Source organism: Protomyctophum bolini (genome assembly GCF_963924005.1).
Source record: "Protomyctophum bolini genome assembly, chromosome: 9".
Classification (NCBI taxonomy): domain Eukaryota; kingdom Metazoa; phylum Chordata; class Actinopteri; order Myctophiformes; family Myctophidae; genus Protomyctophum; species Protomyctophum bolini.
This window is the reverse complement of record NC_137870.1, coordinates 11,197,172-11,222,612: the sequence shown is the minus strand read 5'-3', so window position 1 is coordinate 11,222,612 and position 25,441 is coordinate 11,197,172. Positions and strand designations below refer to the sequence as shown.

The 25,441-nt window shown below is 42.7% G+C and overlaps 1 protein-coding gene across 1 annotated transcript; it reads right to left on the bottom strand.

The window, feature by feature from the left end:
• Positions 1-16,307: 16,307 nt before the first annotated feature.
• Positions 16,308-24,929, bottom strand: LOC308321322 (hatching enzyme 1.2-like; the record flags this gene model as incomplete). Its single annotated transcript, XM_080772163.1, has 8 exons — positions 16,308-16,446; positions 16,692-16,773; positions 17,719-17,897; positions 18,456-18,576; positions 19,943-20,095; positions 21,076-21,153; positions 21,738-21,741; positions 24,879-24,929. 8 exons carry the CDS (start codon positions 24,927-24,929, stop codon positions 16,308-16,310), a joined length of 807 nt encoding a protein of 268 aa, XP_080628289.1.
• Between the last annotated feature and the right edge of the window lie 512 nt (positions 24,930-25,441).

Sequence of the window (25,441 nt, the reverse complement as noted above, 5' to 3'; positions counted from 1 at the left end):
CGCTAGTGCTGGCCCAACTCGGCTCAGTCATTTAGCCTTCAGCGCGCTAGTGCTCGCCCAACTCGGCTCAGTCATTTAGCCTTCAGCGCACTAGTGCTGGCCCAACTCGGCTCAGTCATTTAGCCTTCAGCGCGCTAGTGCTCGCCCAACTCGGCTCAGTCATTTAGCCTTCAGTGCGCTAGTGCTGGCCCAACTCGGCTCAGTCATTTAGCCTTCAGTGCGCTAGTGCTGGCCCAACTCGGCTCAGTCATTTAGCCTTCAGCGCGCTAGTGCTGGCCCAACTCGCCTCAGTCATTTAGCCTTCAGCGCGCTAGTGCTGGCCCAACTCGGCTCAGTCATTTAGCCTTCAGCGCGCTAGTGCTGGCCCAACTCGGCTCAGTCATTTAGCCTTCAGCTCGCTAGTGCTGGCCCAACTCGGCTCAGTCATTTAGCCTTCAGCGCGCTAGTGCTGGCCCAACTCGGCTCAGTCATTTAGCCTTCAGCGCGCTAGTGCTGGCCCAACCTCTCATGACTATACACTGACCATTACCATTACTTATGTTGGGCATCATGATGCGCGGCGTCTAGCCATAGCATTAGCTCAGGCTTCAGTGGCTAAACTGCCCATTAGAGGCACCTAAGCAGGGGGACAGTGACTGAGGACGGACAGTACAGTGAGGGATGAGGGCCGCACTTTATCCCCTTTAGCTGTTAGTGATGGTTCTCTGTAGTCGTTTGTTTCCAGACCATTGGAGGTCAAGGAGCTGTATAATTTAGTGTAAATACTATGGCCCTGTTTGCTTTTATTGAGCTTTTATTTTAAAAGGTTAAGTAAAAGTATATGCTCGCAAAGCTATTGAGGGAATCAATCATTCAGTGCTTTGTTTGTGATGGCAATAGTCTTGTTTTAGGAACTTTGATAACGGAGAGCATAGGCCACGAATAATTTTTAACTGGCCTACATGTGCGTTCCTTTAGCCGCGCGCTCACATATACATACAACATTACATTCACAGAAAACCGCTTGGGCTTGTAAGTTGTAGCCTATACTGTATGAATATAAAGTAGGAGCATATTACAGCCCAGAATACAATACTCGCACTATAGCGGATGTATTCAGACCACGCCATGCATGCAGGGAAGTAATGGATCTCAGAACTCAGAAATGAAACATCTCAGTAACACACACACACACACACACACACACACACACACACAGACACACACACACACACACACACACACACACTCTCGCTCTCTCTGTGTGTCAGAAAAAGCACAGCTTTTGCATACTACATTACTATGATAATATTCAATATGATCATCAAATCATAGCACATCATTGATGTGCTCTATATGCTCATAATATTGGACCATGATACGAGTACATCTAAACAGCATTGCATATCTCTAAATGCACAAAGATTCCCCATTACTGTAAACTATACGCTATATTCCTTACATGTTCGTATTGGTTTGATTTGCTAAACACATCAAAGCAGGCCATACAGTAAAATATTAAAACCATATGGACAAACATGACAGAGGCCCTAGCTTTTTAATGAGTGTTTTCCTTTCTTATTGTAGTAGGCTATAGTATCCTATCGGAAGTTTCATTCACTTTCAACTAATTATATTTTCCACCATTTAGAATCTTTTTCAAAACACACTTTTTGTTAGTCCTGCTGCTGTGATAAAAACAAATCATGAATGCCTTTGGGCAGCGCCAAATGTGATTTCACTTTCACCGTCAAATCCTTAATTTGCAAATAGAAAAAAATTGTGTGTAAACAATTGTAAATGCTCTCCTCATTTGCATTAACCTTGACAGAAGTCAGACTTGTCTCCATCAATGGCGAAACACATCAACATTCCCCAAATTTTACATTCTGTTAGTCTAAAGAACTGACATTTCCTGTCAGCAACTGTGCAGGTTTTCACAAATGTCATAAATAAATGAACTAAAGATGAGAATGACTGAGTCATCATGAATAAGGGTTCAATCACCTTGTTCAGGTTTGGTTTTGACCTCTAAAGATAAATATTGTGAATGTTAAATGTCCATCAAGCTATATCTTTCAATCAAATGTACCAAGTGTTATGCACCGAAATAATAATAATAATAATAATAAAACTTTATTTGTATAGCACCTTTCATGACATTAAATGCAGCTCAAAGTGCATTACAGAGCAATAGAGGAAAAAAAACTAAAAGCAAGAGTGTAGAAGTAGGTCTTGAGCTGTGCTTTAAAAATGTCTACAGTACAGAGACTGCCTGTCAAAGGTATAGTGGGAGTTCGTTCCACGCCGTCGGCCCGTAGAAGCAGAAAGCTACTTCACCGTGTTTTTTAGGTAGGTAGGAAGGTGCGAGACCATCGAGAGCTTTATAAACAAGTACAATTATTTTAAAATCAGTCCTAAAAACAACCAGAACCAATGCAGTGAAGCTAAAACTGGAGTAATATTTTCTCTCACCTTAGTTTTACATACCATAATAGTTATTCCAAAACCAGATTAGCCATTCAGGACAGGAACCTAGTTTACCGTTGGAACAGATGAGCTTGCTCCAATGACTTGGTGTTTCAATCAGAGCATGGCAGCCCCATAGCAGCGGGGTAATTGAAAAGCAGGTCTACATCCCTGGACATATCGCGTTGACCTCCCCTCAATCAACCGTTCAATCTGTGTGGAATTTGTGCCAGTCGGGCCGAGGATGTTCGAGATGTGAGATGAGGATGTGAGATGAGTTTACCTTGAGAAAAGTGGCTGGCTTTGCCAGCCACTTTTCTCAAGGCAGACTTTTATCACGTGTTGATCATCTTTTTCATTTGTTAGACAATTATTGGGAGGAAAAGAACAGGAAGGAAGGCTTTCCTCCATCCAGAGGTTAACTCTGTCATTGTCTTTTAAGTTGGGTGACACAGTGCTTCTTTCGGGGACTGCCCATAACTCAGATATTCCATTGCTCAGATGACGTTAGGTGGCTTCACGTGTGGTTAGGGTTACAGTAGGGTTACAGTAGGGTTAGTAATGTGCGGTTAGGGTTACAGTAGGGTTAGTAATGTGCGGTTAGGGTTATAGTAGGGTTACAGTAGGGTTAGTAATGTGCGAGTCGGACCAACACGTCGTTGTTGGAGTAATGGCACGCCCCATGGCTTCTTTGCGGTCCTTTGTTTATGTCAATAATGAGCTGAATCAGAAGGTGAGCAGTCGGCTCACCCAATTTTGCATGCTAGGCACCAATGTTAATTAGAGCGATTCGATACAAATAGAGGTTTTCATTGATGTCATGTGCTCTTCAATTTCAAGCTGTTAATGGATTTCTTACTGCTTAATTTCCACGTAACAATTTATGAAAGACATGCTTGAAAATTAAGTGAACGGTAACTGAAGCAAATTAAAATGATTGACCTTGATCAGTGGTTCATCACACTTAAAATAATTTAATCTTGAAGAGGTATTTATGTACATGCGCGCACGCACACATGCACTCTCTCTCTCTCTCTCTCTCTCTCTCTCTCTCTCTCTCTCTCTCTCTCTCTCTCTCTCTCAAGTCTCTTGTGTTTTACACTCAGAAAAAGCAATGGATTTCACTGTCCATAATCGGCACCTCTCCACGCTAAAACTGTGCAATATCGATGGCATGCCGAATACATTTATCTTTTTTTTCTCCATTTACCAGAAATAGAGGTGTTAATGAAATTGCAGCACACTATATTCAAAGACATTAGGGTGTAAGGAGGCTGGGGTGGGGGGTTGAGAAGCAGCGAGTCAGCGACTTCACTCTGTCAGGAGAAGTTAATAGACCTGAGAAAACACCTAATTTGAGGAGAGCTGGCTCATTGGTTCAAGCAACGTTTTAATTCGAAACGAAAGTATTGTTTCTTTGTGGAGTTTGCACCCTCACAAAAAACATGCAGTAATCCTGGTGTCTTTACTGCCTCCCCCTGGCCAGCAGGGGCGCCTGATGGAGGGGAAAGGAACTGGTTGGAATAACGTGTTCCTTCCACACGCTACGTCCGGCTAACTCCCCCCTGTCAGGGGAAAAGAACCGGCTTGGACTCCTCATGCATAGAAGGAAGCATGGGGTCAGTCCGTCGCTCTCCCCAGGTTGGTAGATGGAGTGGAAAGCATTGTTTCTTTGTGGAAACGGCCCTCATGGTGTCATGAAGATATGTTAATTTAGGCATTTAGCAGACGCTCTTAATGCAGAGCGATTTTACAGTAACACATACATAATACATCAAAATAGTCATCATGAATAAATCATATGTAAGTTAAGCACCTAACAGTGGGATATCTACAGTACTGTATATAATGAAACTATATGTATAACTAGAGTGCTATGTTTAAGTTACTTAATTAAAGGGGCCCCACCATGAATTTAAAATCAAATGTATTATATAAATGTTTCCCTTTAAAACCTCTTTATACCCAGTGAAGCCTAAACAATCATTCAAATCATTCATTTCCATCCTCTCTATGAAACTATTCCAAGCCATTTCTACTAGGCTTGGAATGTTAACTGTTAAGTTCCATAGAAAAAACAACAATAACAACATACAACAAGGTGGGGAGACAAACCAAGAATAATCACAATGGAATGATTCAAATGCATACTAACGTCGGATTACTTTAATAAATCATATCAACTTTCCCCTGCATGGGTTGAGTAGTAATTCTCTTGACATCCCGTAGAAAGGCTCTTTTCATCAGTCACAGCACTTGGCAGGCACAATTCATTCTGATGTGTTTACAATGAGGCTTGACAGATAGACGTCATTGTCCCAAGCATTTTATAATGAATGAGCCCCTTCAGGAAGATTGAATACACTTTCTGCCTGTCCTCCAGCCCAAATCTCCATCATAATCTTATTATTTCACCATCATTTTTATTCCGTCTTTCCACCCCAATGTCGTTCTCCTCACCGCCAAGGTTATAATCGTTTTGGATTCATCATTATAGCCATTTCTAATTCAGTTAGTCTTAATTGGTTTTTAGAGCAGGTTTGCTTGTTGTTGTTGTTGTTGTTTTTTTTCATTTGTTGGGTTATTTGTCAGGTGCAGGATTCAAAAAGGTCAGAGTAAGTAGGCCTATTGTGTAATAAAAACTCAACAAAAGAGATGTATAAAATATATACAGCTCTATCTATCTTTAGAATATCGTGTAAAAGTTAATTTTCTTCCGTAATATAATTCAAAAAGAGAAACTTTCATATATTCTCAATTCGTTGTGCATAAAGTGAAGTATTTAAAACCTTTTTTTGGTTTTAATCTTGATGATTATGGCGTACAGCTCATGAAAATCTGGCGGCGTGTCCTCTCCTCCGTGTCATCAGTCATTGGTGAAAGGACCTTTCTGTGTGGAGTTTGCATGTTCTCCCCGTGTCCCCTAGGGTAGATACCCTCACAAAAAAGCAGTAATCCTGTTCTCTAAACTGCTTCCCTGGGCACTGGCCAGCTGGGGCGCCTGATGGAGGGGAAAGGAACTACGTCCATCCAGGGAAACCCCCCCCCGTCAGGTGTAAAAGAGCGACTTGGACACTCATGCATGAAGGAAGCATGAGTTCAAGTCCGTTGCTCTCCCCAGGTTGGCGAAGGGTGTGTAGAGCCCAGGATCACATTAGATAATTGACACAGGGGTGAAAAATGGGTTACAAAATCGTGGGATAAAAAATATTTTTATAAAATATACTTGGTCTGGGCTACTTTTGAACAAATTATTTCATTAATGGGGCGTGTCATGGAGGTGATCAGCCTGTGGCACTGTTGAGGTGCTTATGAAAGCCCAGGTTTGCTTTGATAACAACCGTAAATTAATTTGTATTGTCTTATGTCTCACACCTTCCTCTTGACAATACAACCTAGATTCTCTGTGAGGTTCAGGTCAGGCCAGTTGGCTGGTCAGTTAAGCACAGTAATACCATGGTCAGTACAACAATTACTAGTAGTTTTGGCTCTATAGTAACTGACATTTACTGTTAGTAACGAGTAAAACTAAGGGCATTTTGTTAGTTTAAGTTAGTTTTGTAAACACAATACGGTTTCAGTTAGTTATCAATTTCATTTTCATTTTCATTTTCTTTAGTTTCCGTTAACCTTCCGTTAACCTTGCCCATCACTGCTCCTGCTGCCACCGCAATCTCATTCTCCCTCCTCTGGGTGTCTGGGAGTGGCAGGATGTTTCTAACACTTAGTACGCACACTCATTCAGTCTCAACAAGTTATAGTAATGATAATGCACTTCCCATTGCAATCAGAACTGCAGACTCACTCCCAATCCTCCGCCGTAGTCTGAAAACCCACCTCTTCAGACTCCATCTTAGCCCGTAGCACTTGACGTAGCACTTGCCCTAGCCTCGACGACCTTACAGACGTATACAAAGGCGAAACTTGAGTAACTTGGATAGCATTTTATTTAGACAGCACTCTATAGTCATAGTGTATAGTTTCATTATATATTTATTCCACTGTTAGGTTCTTACTAGGTTCTAGCTATGATTCATGATGACTATTCTGATGTATTTGATGTATTACAATGTTTTTGTTCTTGCTTACTGTAAATCCCTCTGGATTAAGAGCGTCTGCCAAATTCCTAAATTGTTGGGGGTTCTGGGGCAGTTTTTAAACTTTTCTTTGACTCCTAATAACTTTCACGATTCACCTTAAATGTCCCACAATGTTGGGACATTTTGCATTCACCCATTGCTGCAGCATTAACCCATTTAGGATGGGAATGCATCTGTGTCGCTTTCAGCGTTTTAATCACTTTAACCATTATTTTAAACTTCAGCTGTTGAAAAAATAGCAGATCTACAAGCTCATAGCGAGCTTGGAGATCTGCTATTTTTCTACATTTGTAGAATCCTGTCTCGGTCCTAAATGGGTTAAATGGGTAAATAAATAAAAAACATATTGTGAGTTACCTAAAAAGCACATATAGACAACCAGGAAAACACCCCAGTTAAAGCAAGGATCTGCATAGCCTGAGCTAACGTGTTAAGTTTCTGGTCTATAGGGGTGGGTCGCGGCTGAGATTTGCGCACGCCCTGATTGGATCTCACCGATCTGTCCGTCAGCCCTGGCCACTCCTCTCCCACCTAGTGAAGCGCTACGTCACATAATTTGGAGCGACACCCACCCAGAAGCGTTGACTCCCACTTCTAGACCAAGGCAGCCAATGCGTTCCTCCAGGCTTTCAATTTTCGCACAGACGAAATGAAAGCCTGGGTATCAAGGCTAGGATCTGCACAGATATCTTTAACAAACAAAGGTCCTCCAGTGTGTTCATCCTGGCCTTCTCTTTCTCTTATCTCGCCCGCCGTGCAGATGTTTTACTGACAGAGGGATAAATTAGTTTTTAAAACAGTTTATTCTGTACGAAGGAACTCTCGACCTCCTCCCAGATGGCAGTAGTTGATACTCGGTGTGTACAACATGAGGTGGGTCAGGGGCAGTAGCAAGCATATTATTGGCTCGCCTAAGCGTACCCTTTTCATAGATAGACAGTGGTGGAAAGTAACTAAGTAAAAAGCAGTTTTGAGGTATTTGTACTTTTCTTGAGTATTTCCAATTTCAAATACTAGCCTACATCAATACCACTACGTCTCTCATCCAAATATTGTACTTTTACTCCACTACATGTATTTGACACTTGACAGATTTAGTTACTACTGTACTTACTTTGTATTTAATTTGTAATATATTACAAAACATACATTAAACACTTCAGCCCTTCAATATATACATTTTGGCCATTTGAAATCTATCTACAGGCTCAAGTACATAATGTGAGTACTTTTCCCACCACTGCTGGCCTAAGTGTGGCCTGTTCATAAATAGACCGCAACGATGGAAATAGTTTGACCCTCATATAATCTTCTGCATAAGTCGGACCAGAGGTTACCGAACAAAGCTGTGATACCGCATCTGATGAGGTTAATGATCAATTCAATTAAACTAGAGTGTTGCCCGGAGGGCCAGTGGCTGTTGGAGCCCGGGGCAGGGGCCGTGCGTGCGTGCCCAGGTATACGGAGCTCAGGGGACCACTTAGTGCGCCCGGCTGGGTCCCCCTTCCTACCTATACGGGATGGCACCAGTGGGTCCCCGCGAGGGGTATCCTCGACACCGGGCACTGCACTCCCTGTGGGGGTGTGAAACGCGTGCGTCGAATTTGAAGTAGGTGGAGAGAACGGTTCTCGAGTTACATGGATTACAGACGTACACACACAGAGACTTTGTCAGTGCCGTCGCTACCTATTCTTGCAATATGCACTGCTAGTAGGGCAACATACCAAGGGGGGCAAGAAAAAGTGCCAAGCCGACCCTCATAATAACAATTTTCTCCGTGGCTCCGCTGCGTAATAACGAGCACCCGTGTGTGTGACTGTGCGTCCTCAAAAACACCAAAAGTAGCTGATCTGCATGAGAAAATGCAGCACTCTCGTCGGGATGTGGGGCAGCACAACTATATCCGAGTAGGGCAACCAAATGGTCAGCTACGTCCCTGGACTTGGTGCATTTATAGTTAGATTGTCAATATCATACTATAATTCTAACAATGTCTGAGTGTCTGTCTGTGTATCAGAAACACCGACATAGCTCCTCATTGCCGGCACCAATCGCTCCCACTTCTCACACAGGCATTGACCATATGAATATGGAGGGCGTAACGAAGCCCTTTTTTTTATTTGACACATTAATGATTATTAATGAATTTATTAGTCAATTAAAAACGCACCGGGCGCAGTACCCCCCACGGGGGGAAAATATCTCACAACGGGTAAGGGCTAGTAAAAGAAAAACCACCAAGATCTCCGTATGAAGAGATCTATGAGAGGATTTCATTGTGAATGATCACAGGCCTTCTTAACATTTTAACAAGACAAGGTGGTTGTCATCATCACACACCATCTTTACAAACCTTTGTATCTTTGTGTTAGACAGATGACTATCCTTTTCATTGAAGCTAAGATGTCAGAAGTATGTATCATCTGAGAATGTAATGTGATGATGGCTAGGGTTATAGTTTATACTCATTAGTGTATTGGATGAAAAGGAAGATAATGCCATAAGCATTAACACTGACTGACCTGGTGTTTACAATAATTTATTAAAATCAATGATTCCATCTAGTAATCCAATAAGTTCTAGCAGTTGTACTGTAATGTGACCTGTTTCAAGCTGCTGCCTCTCCGGTCTATTATTCAACTAATTGATCATTAAGATCTTAATTGACTGAGGCTTTTATGGGAATTAGCTTTTTAATGATCTTCTTTCTTCTTCATATATAATTTAGATTTTTGATTATAATTTTTTTCATTTGATGTGACATTTCTTTGCAGGAACTGGTGTTACAACTATGACCGCTTTCACTCAATACACACTAGGTGTAAAGGTCAGTCCACACCAGTGCACCTCCTTGTAAACTGCAACTATATCCCCAGTTGCATTGGTGCGTTTTGCCCATTTGTTAGGTTTTGTAGGTGATGGTGAGTATTTTTAATTCAATTCTGGACTTGACTGGGAGCTAGTGGAGTTCACGGAGGATGGGTGTGATGTGGTCCCTGGATCTGGTTCTGGTGAGCAGGCGGGCGGCGGAGTTTTGAACATACTGTCGTTTTTTGCCATACAGGAGGCTATTGCAGTAGTCGAGTCTGGATGTGATGAAGGCATGAATGAGTGTTTCAGCGGCAGTGTGGGATAGCATGGGACGAAGGCGGGCAATGTTACGGAGGTGGAAAAAGGCGGTTTTGGTGATCTGGTTGACATGGGGCTGGAAGGAGGGTGGGGTCAAGGATGACACAAAGGTTGCGGACTCGGGTGGAGGGGGTGACAGTGGAGCCATCAATGGTGAGGGGGAAGTCATGGGAGGAGCGGGTGAGGGAGTCGGGGCCAATGATGAGGATTTCAGATTTATTGCAGTTGAGTGTTTGCATCCATGTTTTGATGTCAGTCAGGCAGGAGGTGAATATAATAGAATCCTAACCCATATAGAGGTAAGGGGTGCCTAGTTGTAAGTGTGTGTAACAGGGCACAAGGTTGACACACACACACAACACACTCTGTGTTGTGCTATATGGCTGACAACTGTGAGTGGCAGTGTAATGGTGTAGATTATCTTCTTCTGTCAGCTTCGACCTGATTCCTATGGTCGCTGGTCGCCCACTCCCACTTCAGACTTTTCTCTCTTAGAAATCAATGAGAGAGAGAGAGAGAGAGAGAGAGAGAGAGAGAGCAGTGCTCTCCGAGAGGTTTAAAGTAATGATTCTCTCCTCTGTCCCACCATGATTTATCTAAGAACAAGTCTATTATTTTTCTGTCTCTTTCAGGCAGTAGTACAACACCGCAGCCTTGACAGCTAATAGCTCAACTTACAAGAGACAACGTTGAACAATGTCTTGACTTAACACAACCGATGTGCCAGCATATTTCAAAGTATAGGCGCTAGAGTGCCAGCAGGTATGACAGATTTTACTCTGAAAAGCCCCGCCCCGAAAAAACTGGGAGGCATAATCTTCCATTAGTGCACTGGTCACACTAAAGTCTTTAATATTCCAAACGAGAGGCATGCTGAAGTCCATTGCAGAAGGAGTACATTGCAGAAGTAGATATAAAAGACGTGTATACATGTCCTTTAGCAACAATTGTGTTAAATACTTTTCTATTAAGGCCAATGCCTCGCACTTGTCGGACATGTGTGTTTCTCTCCAGCGTGCCTGCGTCTTTCTACACGCAGCGAGGAGCAGGAGCGAGTCCCCCCCTCCCCTCTCCTCCCTCACTGTGTATAATAGTTTGTCCAGCGGCCGTGTTGCGCATCGCGCGAAACTGCGCGGCCCTATGGTTAAACTGTTGTTTTCGGTGAAAACACTATAGTGCTATAGGAAGAACGAGGTGTCTTTGGAAAATATCAACTTTCTGAGTGTTCATTCAACGTGTACAGAAACTGCAGTGCAACAACGGTACACTAACAAACTTTCTTCTTCTCTCCTCTCTACTCTATCCCTCCTGCTCTCTCACTCGCTAGACAGAGGAACTTTCAGTCTGACCTTTTCCACCACAAAATGATTCATATTCACGATTTTGTTTTTTTTACTTTGTCTTTTCCATATACATTATCAACATACATGAATATAACCATGATTCTAGCCAATATCAACATGGGTTTAACTGCAATTTCTCAAAACCTATACACATTTTATTAGGACTTTTTAATTAAAATGCAGCTCAAGACCAAAATCTATCCTTCTCTTACTACTTTACTGTTGTCATTGTAGGTACTATAGCCATGAAAAACAGAAGAGGCACGCATTCAACCTAGCTTATTAACTCTATCTCTACCGCTATAGCTGTTAGCATAAACCCCAGCTCCAGGGGCCAGCATACACGGCACTCACTTTAAGAAGACACACTCTTGTCACACACACTACCGCCACATAGGAACACTCACACACTCCTTGCCTCTCGTCAGAAGCGTTTTTTAGAAAACTGAGTTATGACTGTTTGAAAATCCTCCCTTCCACTGCTCTGCACTGTGAATATATTTCGAATCCCATAGTTGGAACGGTGGGGCGTTGCTATGGGAACCGGACCAATGTTAAAGGCTTCCGTCGGCATCAACCATTACATAGACGGAGTCTACGTTGACGTGCGTATATATACGTACCTGGGGAAAAAAGAGTTCGTGAAAAGAACGACATAAGATAATCATTCAAACTAACAATGGCATGTCTATACTATACCTGCAGGGAAAACGATGACACATTTGCAAAAGTTTTATGTCTGTAAAAATGAAATAATACAAAATAGACCAAAAGCTACGAGACCCAAGAGAGCAGAATTAAGTGAGGACCATAACGACTACTACCAAGGATGTGTGCTTGTTTATTATTATCCAATCTTCATCAAGGCTGAGGAGGAGGGCAGAGCAGAGCAAAGAAACACGGCTATTACCGCTTTCTTTCCTAATAAGACGGCTCTGGATTCATGAATGTTTTATTTCCCATAGCCTTATTTACTCACAGCTACCTTTGATGTTAGCTTGGCTTTTATCCTGGCGTCTTTGTCGACTTGCTGATCGACTTCTTGTTATAATTGGGCATGATGATTTATCTGGGTGATCATTTTCTTGCCTGAATTCTGTTTCATTTATGCTTTTTAAACCGATCAAACATTTTGTGCACACCACTAAGGATGATCCTTCGCCCCAAAGTTTTCACATCGGACTCATGGTGACGCTATACCAGCCCATTTTACATTTTATTCCAGCCTATAACTCTTGAATCGTAGGTCATACAGTCAAAATATTATTCTCACTAGTTTTCTTGTGTCATGAGTGATGCAGCTAACTACATACTGTACTGTACCGACCCTACAAATGACCATAATGTTAGGCCCGAAGCCCGATAAAGCCTGAAAAAAAAAGAAAGAAAAACGCCACTTTAATGGCCAGCGCAGCCACGCGCGCCGTGGTTCAGTCTGTGTCTGTGTGAGAGTGAGAACGGAAATAAAGGGTTTATGTAGCTCACGTTAGACTGTTAATGTTCCATTTCCATATCATTCTAATGGATTCCATTTCCAGTGGTGGTGACGGTGAGTAGCTCCCCTTAGTTTCCTCTGAAGTGAAGCAGACAACGTAGCCTAGTAGTAACAGCATGCCCGGGTGGGCCACCCGTCCTCAACGCACGGTGGCATTGTCTGATCAGCTCCAAATTTGAATCGCATTATTGAGGGACCTCTAAACAACACTTGTGGCGGGGTGCCAACAAATGCTATACGAATGTCACACTTTGTTGGTGAAAATTAGTTTTTCACCAAATTAGGTATACCTAAGAATCACACTAAATGTCACACTTTGTTGGTGAAAATCTCAAGAGTCATGTGACAATAAGTGTCAAATATTATTATTATTCCATACTGCTTGCCTGTAATTGGCTTCCAATGTTAGTGGAAGGGGCTTTAAAAAAAAAAACACCTTCACACCATTTCGGTGTGAAGGGCGATATTTGCATGTTACGGGGGAGGACAGTGTCTCATTAGTCACATCATCAGCATTATTTGAAAACCTGTGTTTCAGAGATATGAAATTACATTTATCTCTGTTAGCACTGGTTCCTTCAGCCCCCTTCTTTCATCTCTCTAGCTCTCGCTCTCTCTCTCTCTCTCTCTCGCTGCACCCCCCCCCCAGCCCCGCTATCTCCTCCTTCTCCTGTCACACCTGCACATGGTATCTGTGCTTTCTCTCACAGTTTATTCTCCTGTTTGCCACCCCCTCCTAAGCCTCCTTTCATCTCATCCGCATAGCCACACGTTACATTACAGTAATTGCGTAGGCTTTTATCAGTGATGGGCCATCTCTCTCTCTCTCTCTCTATCGGCCTCTTCTGTTCACTCCGTCAGTCAGCGGGGCCCTGGAGACGAGATATACGTACACAGCAACCTCCAGTAATGGGGGGGGGGGGGGGGGGGGGGTGGGTGTGTCATACCATCGATGGTGGCATGTCTACCTTTGAGAGAAACCGACGCGCCGTAAAAGAAGTGGAATGCAGCACAAGCAGAAACATCAGAACACTGGTTTCCCTGCAGCGATCGTGGCAGAGCTTGCCGGTCCAAAGCGGGCCTCATCATGCAGAACGTGTAGAACTCATCATGAATGATTATAGGTTAAGCTTCAAATGAATAATGCAACCAAAATGTGAAGTCGAGATATTATCTTGACCGGTCGAGATATTTTCTTGACCAGTCGAGATAATATTATCTTGACCGAGCGAGATTATCTTGACCGGTCACGATATTATCTTGACCGGTCGAGATATTATCTCAAACCAGGCATACTTAATGAACTGGTGGGCGCGTCCACATAAAAACGACATTTTAACAAATACTGTACACTAAAAAAAATGTCTTCCTCCTTATATTATAAGGAAGTACTTATACCGATTAGTAGTACATTTTGACGCCAATACCTTTGTACTTTTACTCAAGTCAATTTCGATTTCCGGAGTATTTCTATATTGCAGTATTGATACTTTTCCTTAAGTAACAAAATGTAGTACTTTTCCCCACCACTGGTGTACAGGGCAGACGGTCAAAGGCTGCACTGCGTCAGCATCGTGTATCCTATGGAGAAGAAAAAATGTGGCCCTTTTTCTTGTCAGATAATCATTTCCCGTTAATGCAGGATTCATCACGTTATCGCTGGCAATTAGCAACGACAATAACAATGTCCCGCGGGACCAAAGCTTTATTAGAGGGGTCAGAGAGAGAGAGAGAGAGAGAGTGTTTGTGTAAGCCCACGTGTGAGTATGCACATTTATCCAATTGTGTGTGTGTGTGTGTGTGTGTGTGTGTGTGTGTGTGTGTGTGTGGGAGTCTTAGAGTTCGATATATTGGCTTAGGCTGATATTTCTGCCTTTTAATTAACGACGTCTGCATCAGCAATTCATCATCACCTTTATTTATACTCGGAAATACAGTTGAGGACAGGTTTTAGCTGAATTAATAGAGCTTCAGAATGATAAAGTAGCATATCTGTTAGCCTACATAAGTGAAAGGACCACAGTCACCACAACAAGCCACTGGCTTTATTGCGTTGTGTGATATAAGCATAATAAGAGTAGGCCATATAGGCTATACTGTGCGCATTTCATCTGCCTCAAAAGCAAATTAATTTATCTCTGTGCATGCCTGGATGCACAGACTGCACAGACTGCCAGACTGAATGACGGTAACAAAAAATGTAATATGATTTAAGTCAAATTCCTGTTATAGTGTTGTTTGCAAAGCAGCAGCTGTTGCGGGACTGTCGGAGGGGGAGGAGCGGGTTTGATTTATACGAGCAAAAAGGAACGCGTGCTGCCGCGTGCCGGTCAGGAATTCCCTTCATAATCATATACGGTAATATAAGTTTGCGCATCCTGGCGCTTATTCACAATTTCAGGGAAAAATAGCCTCGCACATGTTACCAATAAAGATATAATCATGTGGCCAGGCATACACATTGATGAATTGTCTATTCTTCTATTCTGTACTACACTATCTCATCCACGGCTCTGGTTCCAGTGATCCAACTGTGTGACACATTGTATTGTTGCTTTTTGCTTTGGCTTTTTCCTTATATCATTTTTTATGGCTTTTATGGCTTTTTATGCTTATATCACACATTGTATTGTTGCTTTTTGCTTTGGCTTTTTCCATGCCAATAAAGCCAATTGAATTGATACATGTTATTGTTAAGTGATCACGGAATGTGCCGTCGCTTTGAAATGACAGCGTAGTACATACCGATTCTAGAGGCAAATCTAGACCAATTTGGCAGTCCTTGACATGAAATGGTTTGGGAAACCACTGGCCTACATGACATCAGGGGTTGTCTGTAATGTGTACAAATGTGATCATAAGACGCAATTACTGAATAGAGGGTATGCGGCTATGCGCGTGACATCATCATACCAGGAAGTTATGCGGGAATGCCTACTGAGTGACAAAAAACCACTTTCTGGCTGCCTTGGACAGCCCATACATCCAAACAGAAAAGTCCTTTTTGATTGAATTATATTACTTTAAACAACATTAAATTCACTTTGTCACTCACTTTGCCACTCGATCTGCCATTCACTTCATGCATGTGCATACCCAGTCTATTCCAAGTCTCTTGAGTTTTCTTCAGAATATGTAGGCCACTTATTTACTTTGACACTATGGCACATTAGGAGTCCAACTAGTAATAGTGGTTCTCAATGTTTTTATTTGAAAGGACCCCCTTAACTCTGAGCGTACAAATGGAACCAAATGGACCTGTATTTGGTTCCATTTGTACACTCTGAGTTACAGACCTCTGGTATAGAAATATTCCATCCATTTTGTATGTCTGTGGCAAAAATAGAATTTGGACAAAAATGTTTGAGAAGTTTGAGTGTTAGAGTAGGTGTAAAGGAAGGGACCGAGGACACAGCCTTGACGGGTGTCTAGAACAGTTAAATAATCAGTCGGAAGCGTCTTTTCAAGTTCATTAGCTTTATTCATGCCAAGCTCCAGTCGGTGATGTTTGGGTGAGTGGACTTCTAGATGGATCATCAGGGTGTTCTGATGGATGGAAGCTCCATGCATGAAGGTCAGAAGAACTTCCTGTTCCTGGAACAGCAGAAAGCATGGATTCATTCATTCATGTGAATCGCCAACGACAATTTTGTTTGTAGACACCCTGTATAGTGCATATATCGATCAGTGATACTCACACCCTGTATAGTGCATATAGATCAGTGATACTCACACCCTGTATAGTGCATATATAGATCAGTGATACTCACACCCTGTATAGTGCATATAGATCAGTGATACTCACAGCATTTGTACAGTCTGTTGAGCCGGTCGATGTCGGCCTGGCTCATCTGTTGAGCCTCTCCGAAGGCAACGTTGGAGTTGGGGATGGGCACCATGGTGGCGCGGCCGTTCTTAGAGAAGGCATACCTGGAAGAACGAATGAAACATCACCACAGTCCACAACACAGTGGACAATAAGTGTCACTGTGATGCTTAAGCCACACCAAACCACACCAAAGCGTTGGGTTGGGACAAAACGGTTTCTAAGGTAAACCACACCAATGCAATTGAAGTCGGTGGGGCGAACGGTTCTCGAGTTACATGGATTACAACAGTACAAGTACACACACAGACAGAGTAAGGTCTAAGGGTTTAGATGTTTAAAGACAGACCTCTCATACTGCATGACAGAGCCGTAGTCGTAGCCAGTGTTCTGGTTCAGAGTGTTGATCTTGTCGAAGTTGTATTTATTTTCTGGAAAAGTGAGATGCAGCATAGAATTACAGATAACCTAATGAGAAACAAGATCATAGATGTGATACAGTGAGTTGTTGTTGTCATCAGTTACAGCCTGCGTAAAGGTCCAGCTTTTTACGCACGCACGCACGCATGCACGCACGCACGCACTAGCTCCTCACCACTCGCCCTACACTTCCACTCGGTATGAGCATAGAGTTATAAATAATAGAGACGGATAGATGGATAGATATCCATTTATTGCAACGTTTGCTAAGAGGATGTTTAATCAGTGTGGAAGTGTGTGGGCGAGTGGCAAGGAGCTAGTTTCAAAAAGGGGGCTACGGTACCATTGATGGTGTTACCCTAGTAGACGTGTATTATCTGTTCATGGTTTTTATGATGTATGATATGATGTATGATATGTTTGATAAGTTGTATGTTGTGTTCATACAGGGCAGGAATTTCAGGGAGACAACGAATGGCTGTCATTGCCCCTCAGTTTGGCCCTGTGTCATGTCTCTTTCATGTCATGTAGACATCAGTGTCTCTTTCATGTCATGGAGACATCAGTGTCTCTTTCATGTCATGTAGACATCAGTGTCTCTTTCATGTCATGGAGACATCAGTGTCTCTTTCATGTCATGGAGACATCAGTGTCTCTTTCATGTTGTTGAGATTCTGAATTCTTAACTCCACTGAGTGACAATATTTAAACGAATCCAGTGACTTTGATTGGTTCAGTGCTGAGCATGGATCAGATTGTAAATACCATAATGTATGTATTTCACTGCAGATAGTGTTATGCTGTAGTGTATTATGTTAGGGTCGTGTTCCTACCAGGGATGATCAATGTTCTCTCAGTATACTCTGATGTGACTGTGTGTCTGTTGTGCGTTTCTGACAGTTCATAGTGTTGTGTCATGTTGTGTTTAGTGTATTGCTGTAGGGTGGTGTTCCTACCAGGGCTGATGTTCTCCCACATCACTCTGATGTGCTTGTCTCTGTCGCTGCGTGTCTGCTCGTGGTTGAAGCCCAGAGCGTGGAGCAGCTCGTGCTGAACGGTGCTGTGGTACAAACAGCCCTGGCGAGCCAGAGACACTGTCTGACCGCCGCCCTGGCGACCCACATAGGAGTAGCAACTGTAGACAAATACAGGAGGTTACACGTATAGGAGTAACCACTATAAACACAACTGATGAAAAGCCAGGTGGCATTATTCTTTTAGCTACGGTGATGTCACGACCTAGTTAGTACGCGCAGATAGATAAATGCTGATGAATGCATGAGTAGCCGAAATGTGTCCGTTTGTCAGAGACTCCTGCTGCAGTGAATAAAATAAATTATATATATATATATATATATATATATATATATATACATAAGAAAATTCAGTGTGAGTGCAGACTGATTCTATAAAGTAGTAGGCTTGGAAGTACATTTCATTTCGGTCCATGTAAAAGAGCAGAGATGTTGTAAAACTGTCGATAAACTTTCAATTATACTGTTGAACCAGGCCTTATAACACTGCCTGTCACCAGGCTGGTCTGCCACACTTGAACACTGTTCTTAGACAGACTGTTTTCCCTGTTGTTGGGTTGTGGATTTACCGTACCATTTATGTGAAGAGCAACAGTCCAACCCCAAACCGAAGGAGCACACAGCCGAGCCCAGAAGCAACAGGTGTCATTCCCCCTTACCCGCTGTCGGACTCAATGCTGAGCCATTCGCTGTCTCCGTTTCCGTAGGGTCTGAACCGGATGCAGGACACCTGGGAGAAGGACTGCAGACCGCGCTCGATGATGGCCTTCTCTCTGGAGGCTGATGAGCAAAAGAACACCATGCATGAATCACACTGCCAGTTCGCTTCAACATGTAACAATGGAGAGCTTCATCGAACCACAGCCTGCTTAGAGACGGCTGTAGAAGGAATGGAAAACAAGAAAACAAGGTATGGAAAACATAACTAAGGATTACAAAGTCGATAACACATTTATTGAGTACCCGGTATCAATATGCTCTGGGCTTGTCCAGCCTGTTATCGAGCATAGCGGCCCATGACGTCATGTTTAAACCAAGACAAAAATGTAATCTAATCAACCAGGCTGGCATGACATGTCTGTCTAAAAGTGGAATTGATACCTGCCAACTATACTGTAGCGCTGCTTGGGGAAACAAAATGACGCTTAGTCAACAGTTTCTTCAATATTATCTTCAAAATGTAAAAAAAAAGGTCACTCGCCTGTCTGTTAGAAAAGTACTGTATTTGAAGGCCCTAGTAAAATGTAGTGCAAGTGAAACAGCTGAAGAGACATGGTGATGTTATAGTAATAAGGTGCTCATTATCAATAAGAAGTAACGAGCTCCGTCCGTCCCGACACAGCGGAGCGGAGTCCATTTTCTGTTTGTCCACGTCTTGGCACACTTTAAAAGGGTCTATGTGTGACAAGGCCCTGACTTTAAATCCAGAGGAGTTAGGCATCAGTATTATTGTGTAAAGATTTAATTTGCTTTCATTTAACAACTTTAACCATTGAACCATTTTGCCTGCTGGCTTTGTTTGCTAGTCATGACATTTTATACATTAGAATAAAAATGACAGAAAGGAAATACAATTTCGCTCCAAAGCATTCACTCCAAGTGCCCGTATCATTTTGACAGGAGTGGGGAAAAAAATGTATTCACATAAGTGGTCGCACCACACATTTATGTGAAATGGTTATTGTGAAAAATGTGGCAGTGAAAAAGTATATTTGACAGGTTCGTCCATCCGACGTGCCCACACGTCATAAGCAATCCAACCGATTGCTTTGACGTGTGGACACGTCCTAGCGCATCTTCAATGATATCAAACGAGAGAAGAATATTCAGAGTTGGTTTTTTTGGACTCCAAGGCCACCATACTCTTCGCTCTTCGCCTCGTATCTGCTAATCTAGGGCGCTCTCCGTGGTTTTGATCAGATGGATATACTAAGCTCTTCATTTCTGACTTCAACATGCCTCTCGGGCATCTGCGCGGCCCCGAGCTGTTATTATGAAAGAAATCCCGGCACCGATTGTAATGAAATGAATGCATGCTACATCCAGTAGTGTTTCTGTATGTAATAATAGATGTACCCTCAGTCAAATATGGTCACTAATGGTTCTGGATGTAGTCATGTATGTAGTGTACAGTATATATACATACAGTAGTGGTTTGCGATGTAGTAAGGGATGTAGACTTTCCCGTCGCTCCATTTCTCCCACAGACATCCATAAGAGGTGCAGGGATCGGCGTTCTTCCCCGCCTCGTTGACGGCAATGTCTCCTTCGATAAGTCTGGGCTCGTAGAAGTTGGGGGCTGTGTCACGTGAGAGGGAGAACGTACGTTATTGGACGGTGCAAGCGTGAGATAACAATGAATTGGGTTGACTGGACCCTGAGTGAGAAAGCATTATTTTATGCTTGTAAAAAATAAGCTCATAGCGTGTCACATCTATGAGCTTGTAGATCTGCTATTAATTTTTTTTATCGTGAAAAGATGTGCAAATCTTAAGTTTGAAATTGAATATATACAATATATTTAAGCAAACAAACAATTGGTCCTTGGAACAAAATATTTTGAGATGGGGGTCGGCGGCCAAATAAGTTGCAGTGCAGTGAGCAGTGACAGGAGTCCCTGGCATAAAGGTTTGAGAACCACTGACACAGAAAGACAAGTTTAGAATCAGCCTCAGGGTCTCAGACTTTCAGTGATCTCCAATCATCTGGCTGTGTGAGACTAGGTGAAAGAAAGAAAAAGTCTGACCAGTCTGAACTGAGTGGTGCTGTACTGTACTTGTGCTGTACTTGTGCTGTACTGTACTGTACTGTACTGTACTGTACTGTACTGTACTGTACTGTACTGTACTGTACTGTACTGTACTGTACTGTACAAGCCCTCCTCCCTGGTGTGTGGTTTCCGCCGCCATCGGTGTGTGAATGTAATGCACAATCTATGTAAAGCGCCTTGGATAAAGGCGCTATATAAATGCACCATTTTCTCAAATTTTTTTTTTTGAGTGGTGCAACCATTCCTACAACCAGCAATGTCTGTGTACCTGTGTGTATGAGCACGAGTGGTGTGCGCATGCGTGAAATTGGAACGACACGAGTATGTGACTTATTAATACCAGTAAGGGGCGCCAGAAACATAGAGAGCGGTATGCTGTGCCTGCTGCTAATGAGAGAGAGAGAGAGAGAGAGAGAGAGAGGACGGGGGGGGGGGGAGAGAGGGGAGTTGCACCACTCGGTTCACACGTGTGTGATCTTTTACTGTGTGTTACAGTGTGTAGTACATACTGCGGTCTCTGTTAGCTCTGGTCAGTAACTCTCCTACAGACAGCTCCCTTGTCGTGTCCTCTTCCATCTCAGCAACATCTGAACAGACACAGTAGTCACACAATTAGAACAAGAAATCAAGAAAGAGTAACGCGAAAATGCAGTCCGATGGCACGAGGTTCCACAAAATTAGACGGGTCCGCCAGAACATTTTGGGGTATTTTATTTATCTCGGTGACAGTGACAGTGCAAGCCAGCAACACATACTAAAACGAAATAACACTGGCCAAAACGACGTTCCAAAAATAGGAAACACTTATTAAAAGCTATACTTAAGACTTAAAACGTGTACATACATACATAAATACACGTGTCCTAGATTGTGCGTGTATGTGTATTGTGTATAGGAATAACATAAAACATTCTACTGACATGGAAACCTAAATTATGTTTTATGTAATTCAAATTGTAAATCATATTATGGGCTGTATTTTGCGTGTCTTAAGTACCAGGTCTTATTCCCTAACTTGAGTAAACTAAAGACCTGGAGGCGTGGTCAATGCTCTTTGGCCACTCAGAATAGCCAAATGGCATTGATCACGCCTCCAGGTCTTTAGTTTACTCAAGTTAGGGAATAAGACCTGGTACTTAAGACACGCAAAATACAGCCCTATGTGTCTTACCTTCCTGTAGACAGCCACAGTGAAGTGAGTAGACAGCCACAGGAAAAGAGAAATACATGAATGAAATGTTGTCATAAAAAGTCAAGTAACGTCATATAATAACAGCTTGACATTTTGTAAGATTTGTTTTGTGCGTGCGTGCGTGCGTGTTAACCTCTAAGGTGTTAACCTCTTCAGCCCTGGCAGAGGACACCAGTAGGAGGGCCAACACGGCCCAGGAGAACCTCAACACAAACATGACTGGAACAGACCTAAACACACACACACACACACACACACACACACACACACACACACACACACACACACACACACACACACACACAGACAGACAGAGTTGTCGGGCATAAACCTCAAATCTTTTCTACTTTTTATGTTTTATTTACTTCCTAAATGAACGCCCTGCCTTGTCGTAGAAGACTGTTACACGGAAGTAGTGAAAATAATCCACAAGCTCCCAATTTGCCACGATGCGTGACTTCACGACACGACATTGAGCTTTTAGATCTGCTATTTATGAAACGGATACATTTCCTGAAAAGTAAACGTTATGGACATATGCGCACAAGGGTTCACGACAATATATAGTATTTGGCCCATTACCTATTATTATTGTATTATCTAATTTAACATTTGTGGAGTTGGTCACCTGACCAAAAGCGGTTGACAGAAACTGGTCGACATGTTCTGTTGCCCCAACACGGGCAGAAACAAGGCCTTTTAACCAGGCTACTTGCACACACTACAACTCGCTTACAATTCGCAAACCTGGCAACACTGCCCTGTGTTCATGCTGTTGTCAGAGGCCCGCCCCCGGCTCACACGTCACTACTCTCACCGTCTCTCCGCTCGCAATCGGCAGCCATCTTGCTTTTTACTTCGATGCGCGAGTGGACATTTAATGCAAATACATTAATTATAGCTCCAGCAAGCAAACACAAACACCTCAACTCCATCTCATTGTGAATAAGAATTCCGAGGGGAAAAATAATTTTTGGAACGCCACTTTCACCCAGTATGAAGCTAAATGTGGAAGCCGTGTGTGTCACACCAAAACTGGTGACCCAGAGATTCCTGTACCGATTCTCGGGCATCTGGCCTGAGGCACTGCCTGCGAGTTGGCTCTGCGGGCGCTTTTTCCAACTCTCACTGATTTATCCAGCTCACACGTCAATCACAGTCACCAGCTCTCAGCCTGCACACACACGCACGTCTGTCTTGCGCACACGCGCACACACACATACACACACACACACACACACACACACACACACATGCAGGCTATTGCTTTTTATTTATATGGGCGAGTGGCAATTTAATGCAAATAAATTAATTATAGGTCCAGCAAGCAAATCATGATGGTCTGTAGGTCACAATTACATTCCGATTTTAGTTGTTGTGTTTTGTATGACATTTTGGCCAGTAGTTTTATATCTATCTCAGCTTTTGCCTGATAGCACACATGCTAACAGTGCTGACCACAACGTTAGCAGCATTTGATGACAGGTTGCCATAGCAACATACAGTGTGCGCAGACCTAACGTGAGCTTCTGGGACAGAAACTTGCGTTTTCATGACAGCAGCAGCTGCTGCAACCTCTGATAGCTACTGTGATAAAGATGCTAAAGCAACACAAAAACACATCCACACGCAAACCAAAACAAACCAGGGTTGCCACATATCGTGGATGTGAGAGTGAAACAAGCAACCAGGTCTATAAAAATGTTAATAGGCCAGTTCAAAGTAGGTAAATCAGAAATGGTCCGGAAATTAGTCTTAAAATAATCAATTATAGTGTTGACTGTCAAACTTTGTTGTCTAATGTTGTTTCAGAGCAGTGGAACTCAAACATTTCCATGTCAAGGACTACCAATAGATAAACAAGTCCAAAGTAGCTTATAATGATCAGACTTGGCAACACTGTCTCTAGGTTGAACGTTCTACTTTACAAGCTCACACATATGAAATATGTTTTTTTGAATCCTCAAACTGAGACATATTTTATGATAATACTGTTAGCAGTCATCATACTCCAAGAGCATACAAATGGAACCAAATGGACCCTGATTTTCCCAGAGAGCAAATGGTATCAAATGGGGGTCTGTGGCCTAATGCATTTCAAACTGGGGGTTCTTGGTATTATATTCTCTGCATATCTTATCAACTTGGGGTGAATATTTCACCACAATACTTTACTGAATATTTCACAAGAATATAACACAAGAGTCAAATGTACGGTCAAATGTAATCACAATATAGGCTACAGATGTAAATATTTATGACACAGTAAAATGTCGAAAATTAGTGCTATCCCCCCCCCCCCACACACACACACACACACACACACACACACACACACACGACAGGCAAGGCTGTTGTTTGCATCGTTAGCAGGCAGCAGCTACCTTGGCACTGCTCTCTGTGACTGTAGTTGTTTCACCATGTTTGCGTATTTATGAGAAATAAAAAACACTTTCTGTTATTATTAATACTTTATAACCCATCCGTTACTACATATGTGCAGGGCACACTACTGAGAATTTCCTTCTTCCCATATTGCGCTGCAATGTAACTAGGATTCGCCGGCCGAAGGCCGGCGAAATTCTAGTATTACATATTTGTATTTATTTTTCGTTCTTGTCTTCTTTCTGCAGTGTCGAGAAGACAAGAGTCGCACAAAATTTATATTATTAGGGCTGAAGTGGTTCTGTATGTTTTGTCATAATAAGTAACTAGTAATTAAAGTTCCCACAAATGGGTCCCGGGTCCACTATACATAACCGTATGAATTACTGTATAATGTTTCTTACACGTTCAAGAGGACATCTCTCAGATACATACAATTAAATTAAATTAAAAACAAGGGAGTGAAAGAGCAGAGTTCTTACCATGTCTAAGATACATACTATTTGTTTCTAATTAAAAACAAGGGAGTGAAGGAGCAGCGTTCTTACCCCGATGCTTCCAGAAGGAACAGGTGTCTGCTTCACGTCAACACCAACCTTTAAATACTCCAACCTGTACTAGTGTTGCCATGTCCGCTTATTATAAGGCACGAGTGTGGCTGCTTATTTTGGCCTTGTTTTCATATACAGTATACCTGGTCTCTTGTTTGTCTTGCAAAATCTGGCAACCACTGACCTGTAGACCCAGACCCCCTGTTGACCCTGGCCTGGCCTTGACCAGACACATAGCGTTATCAGTCTGGCAGGCTAGAGCTAGAAGACCCCTGCACTCTGATGTTCCATGACTCTGGAACTGTATGGTGTATGCATGTTGTCCTTGGCATGTGTGTGAAACATCACATGTGTGCAGACAATCATGTTTGTTTGCGTGCGTGCGTGTGTGTGTGTGTGTGTGTGTGTGTGTGTGTGTGTGTGACTGTGTGTGTGTGTGCGCGCAAGCTGTGTGCCATGTGCTTTTGTGCGTGCATGTGGTACTGTATGTATTGTATATCACACGGTACGGCCAAGTTCATGGGTGACACATAGATGATGAACTCAGTGAACCAGAGCAGGTGTTATGGTTCCTGTACACATAACCCACCTATAGGCTTGTTTCCAGGTGACAGCAAGCAGACTGTCGACGACTACAATTACATTTTTGTAATTTTCATAATGTTGCCGATGTCTGTTCAGCACTTTGTAAACTGCTTTTGAAAAGTATTATATGAGTAATAATCATCATTGAACTCAAATAGTACG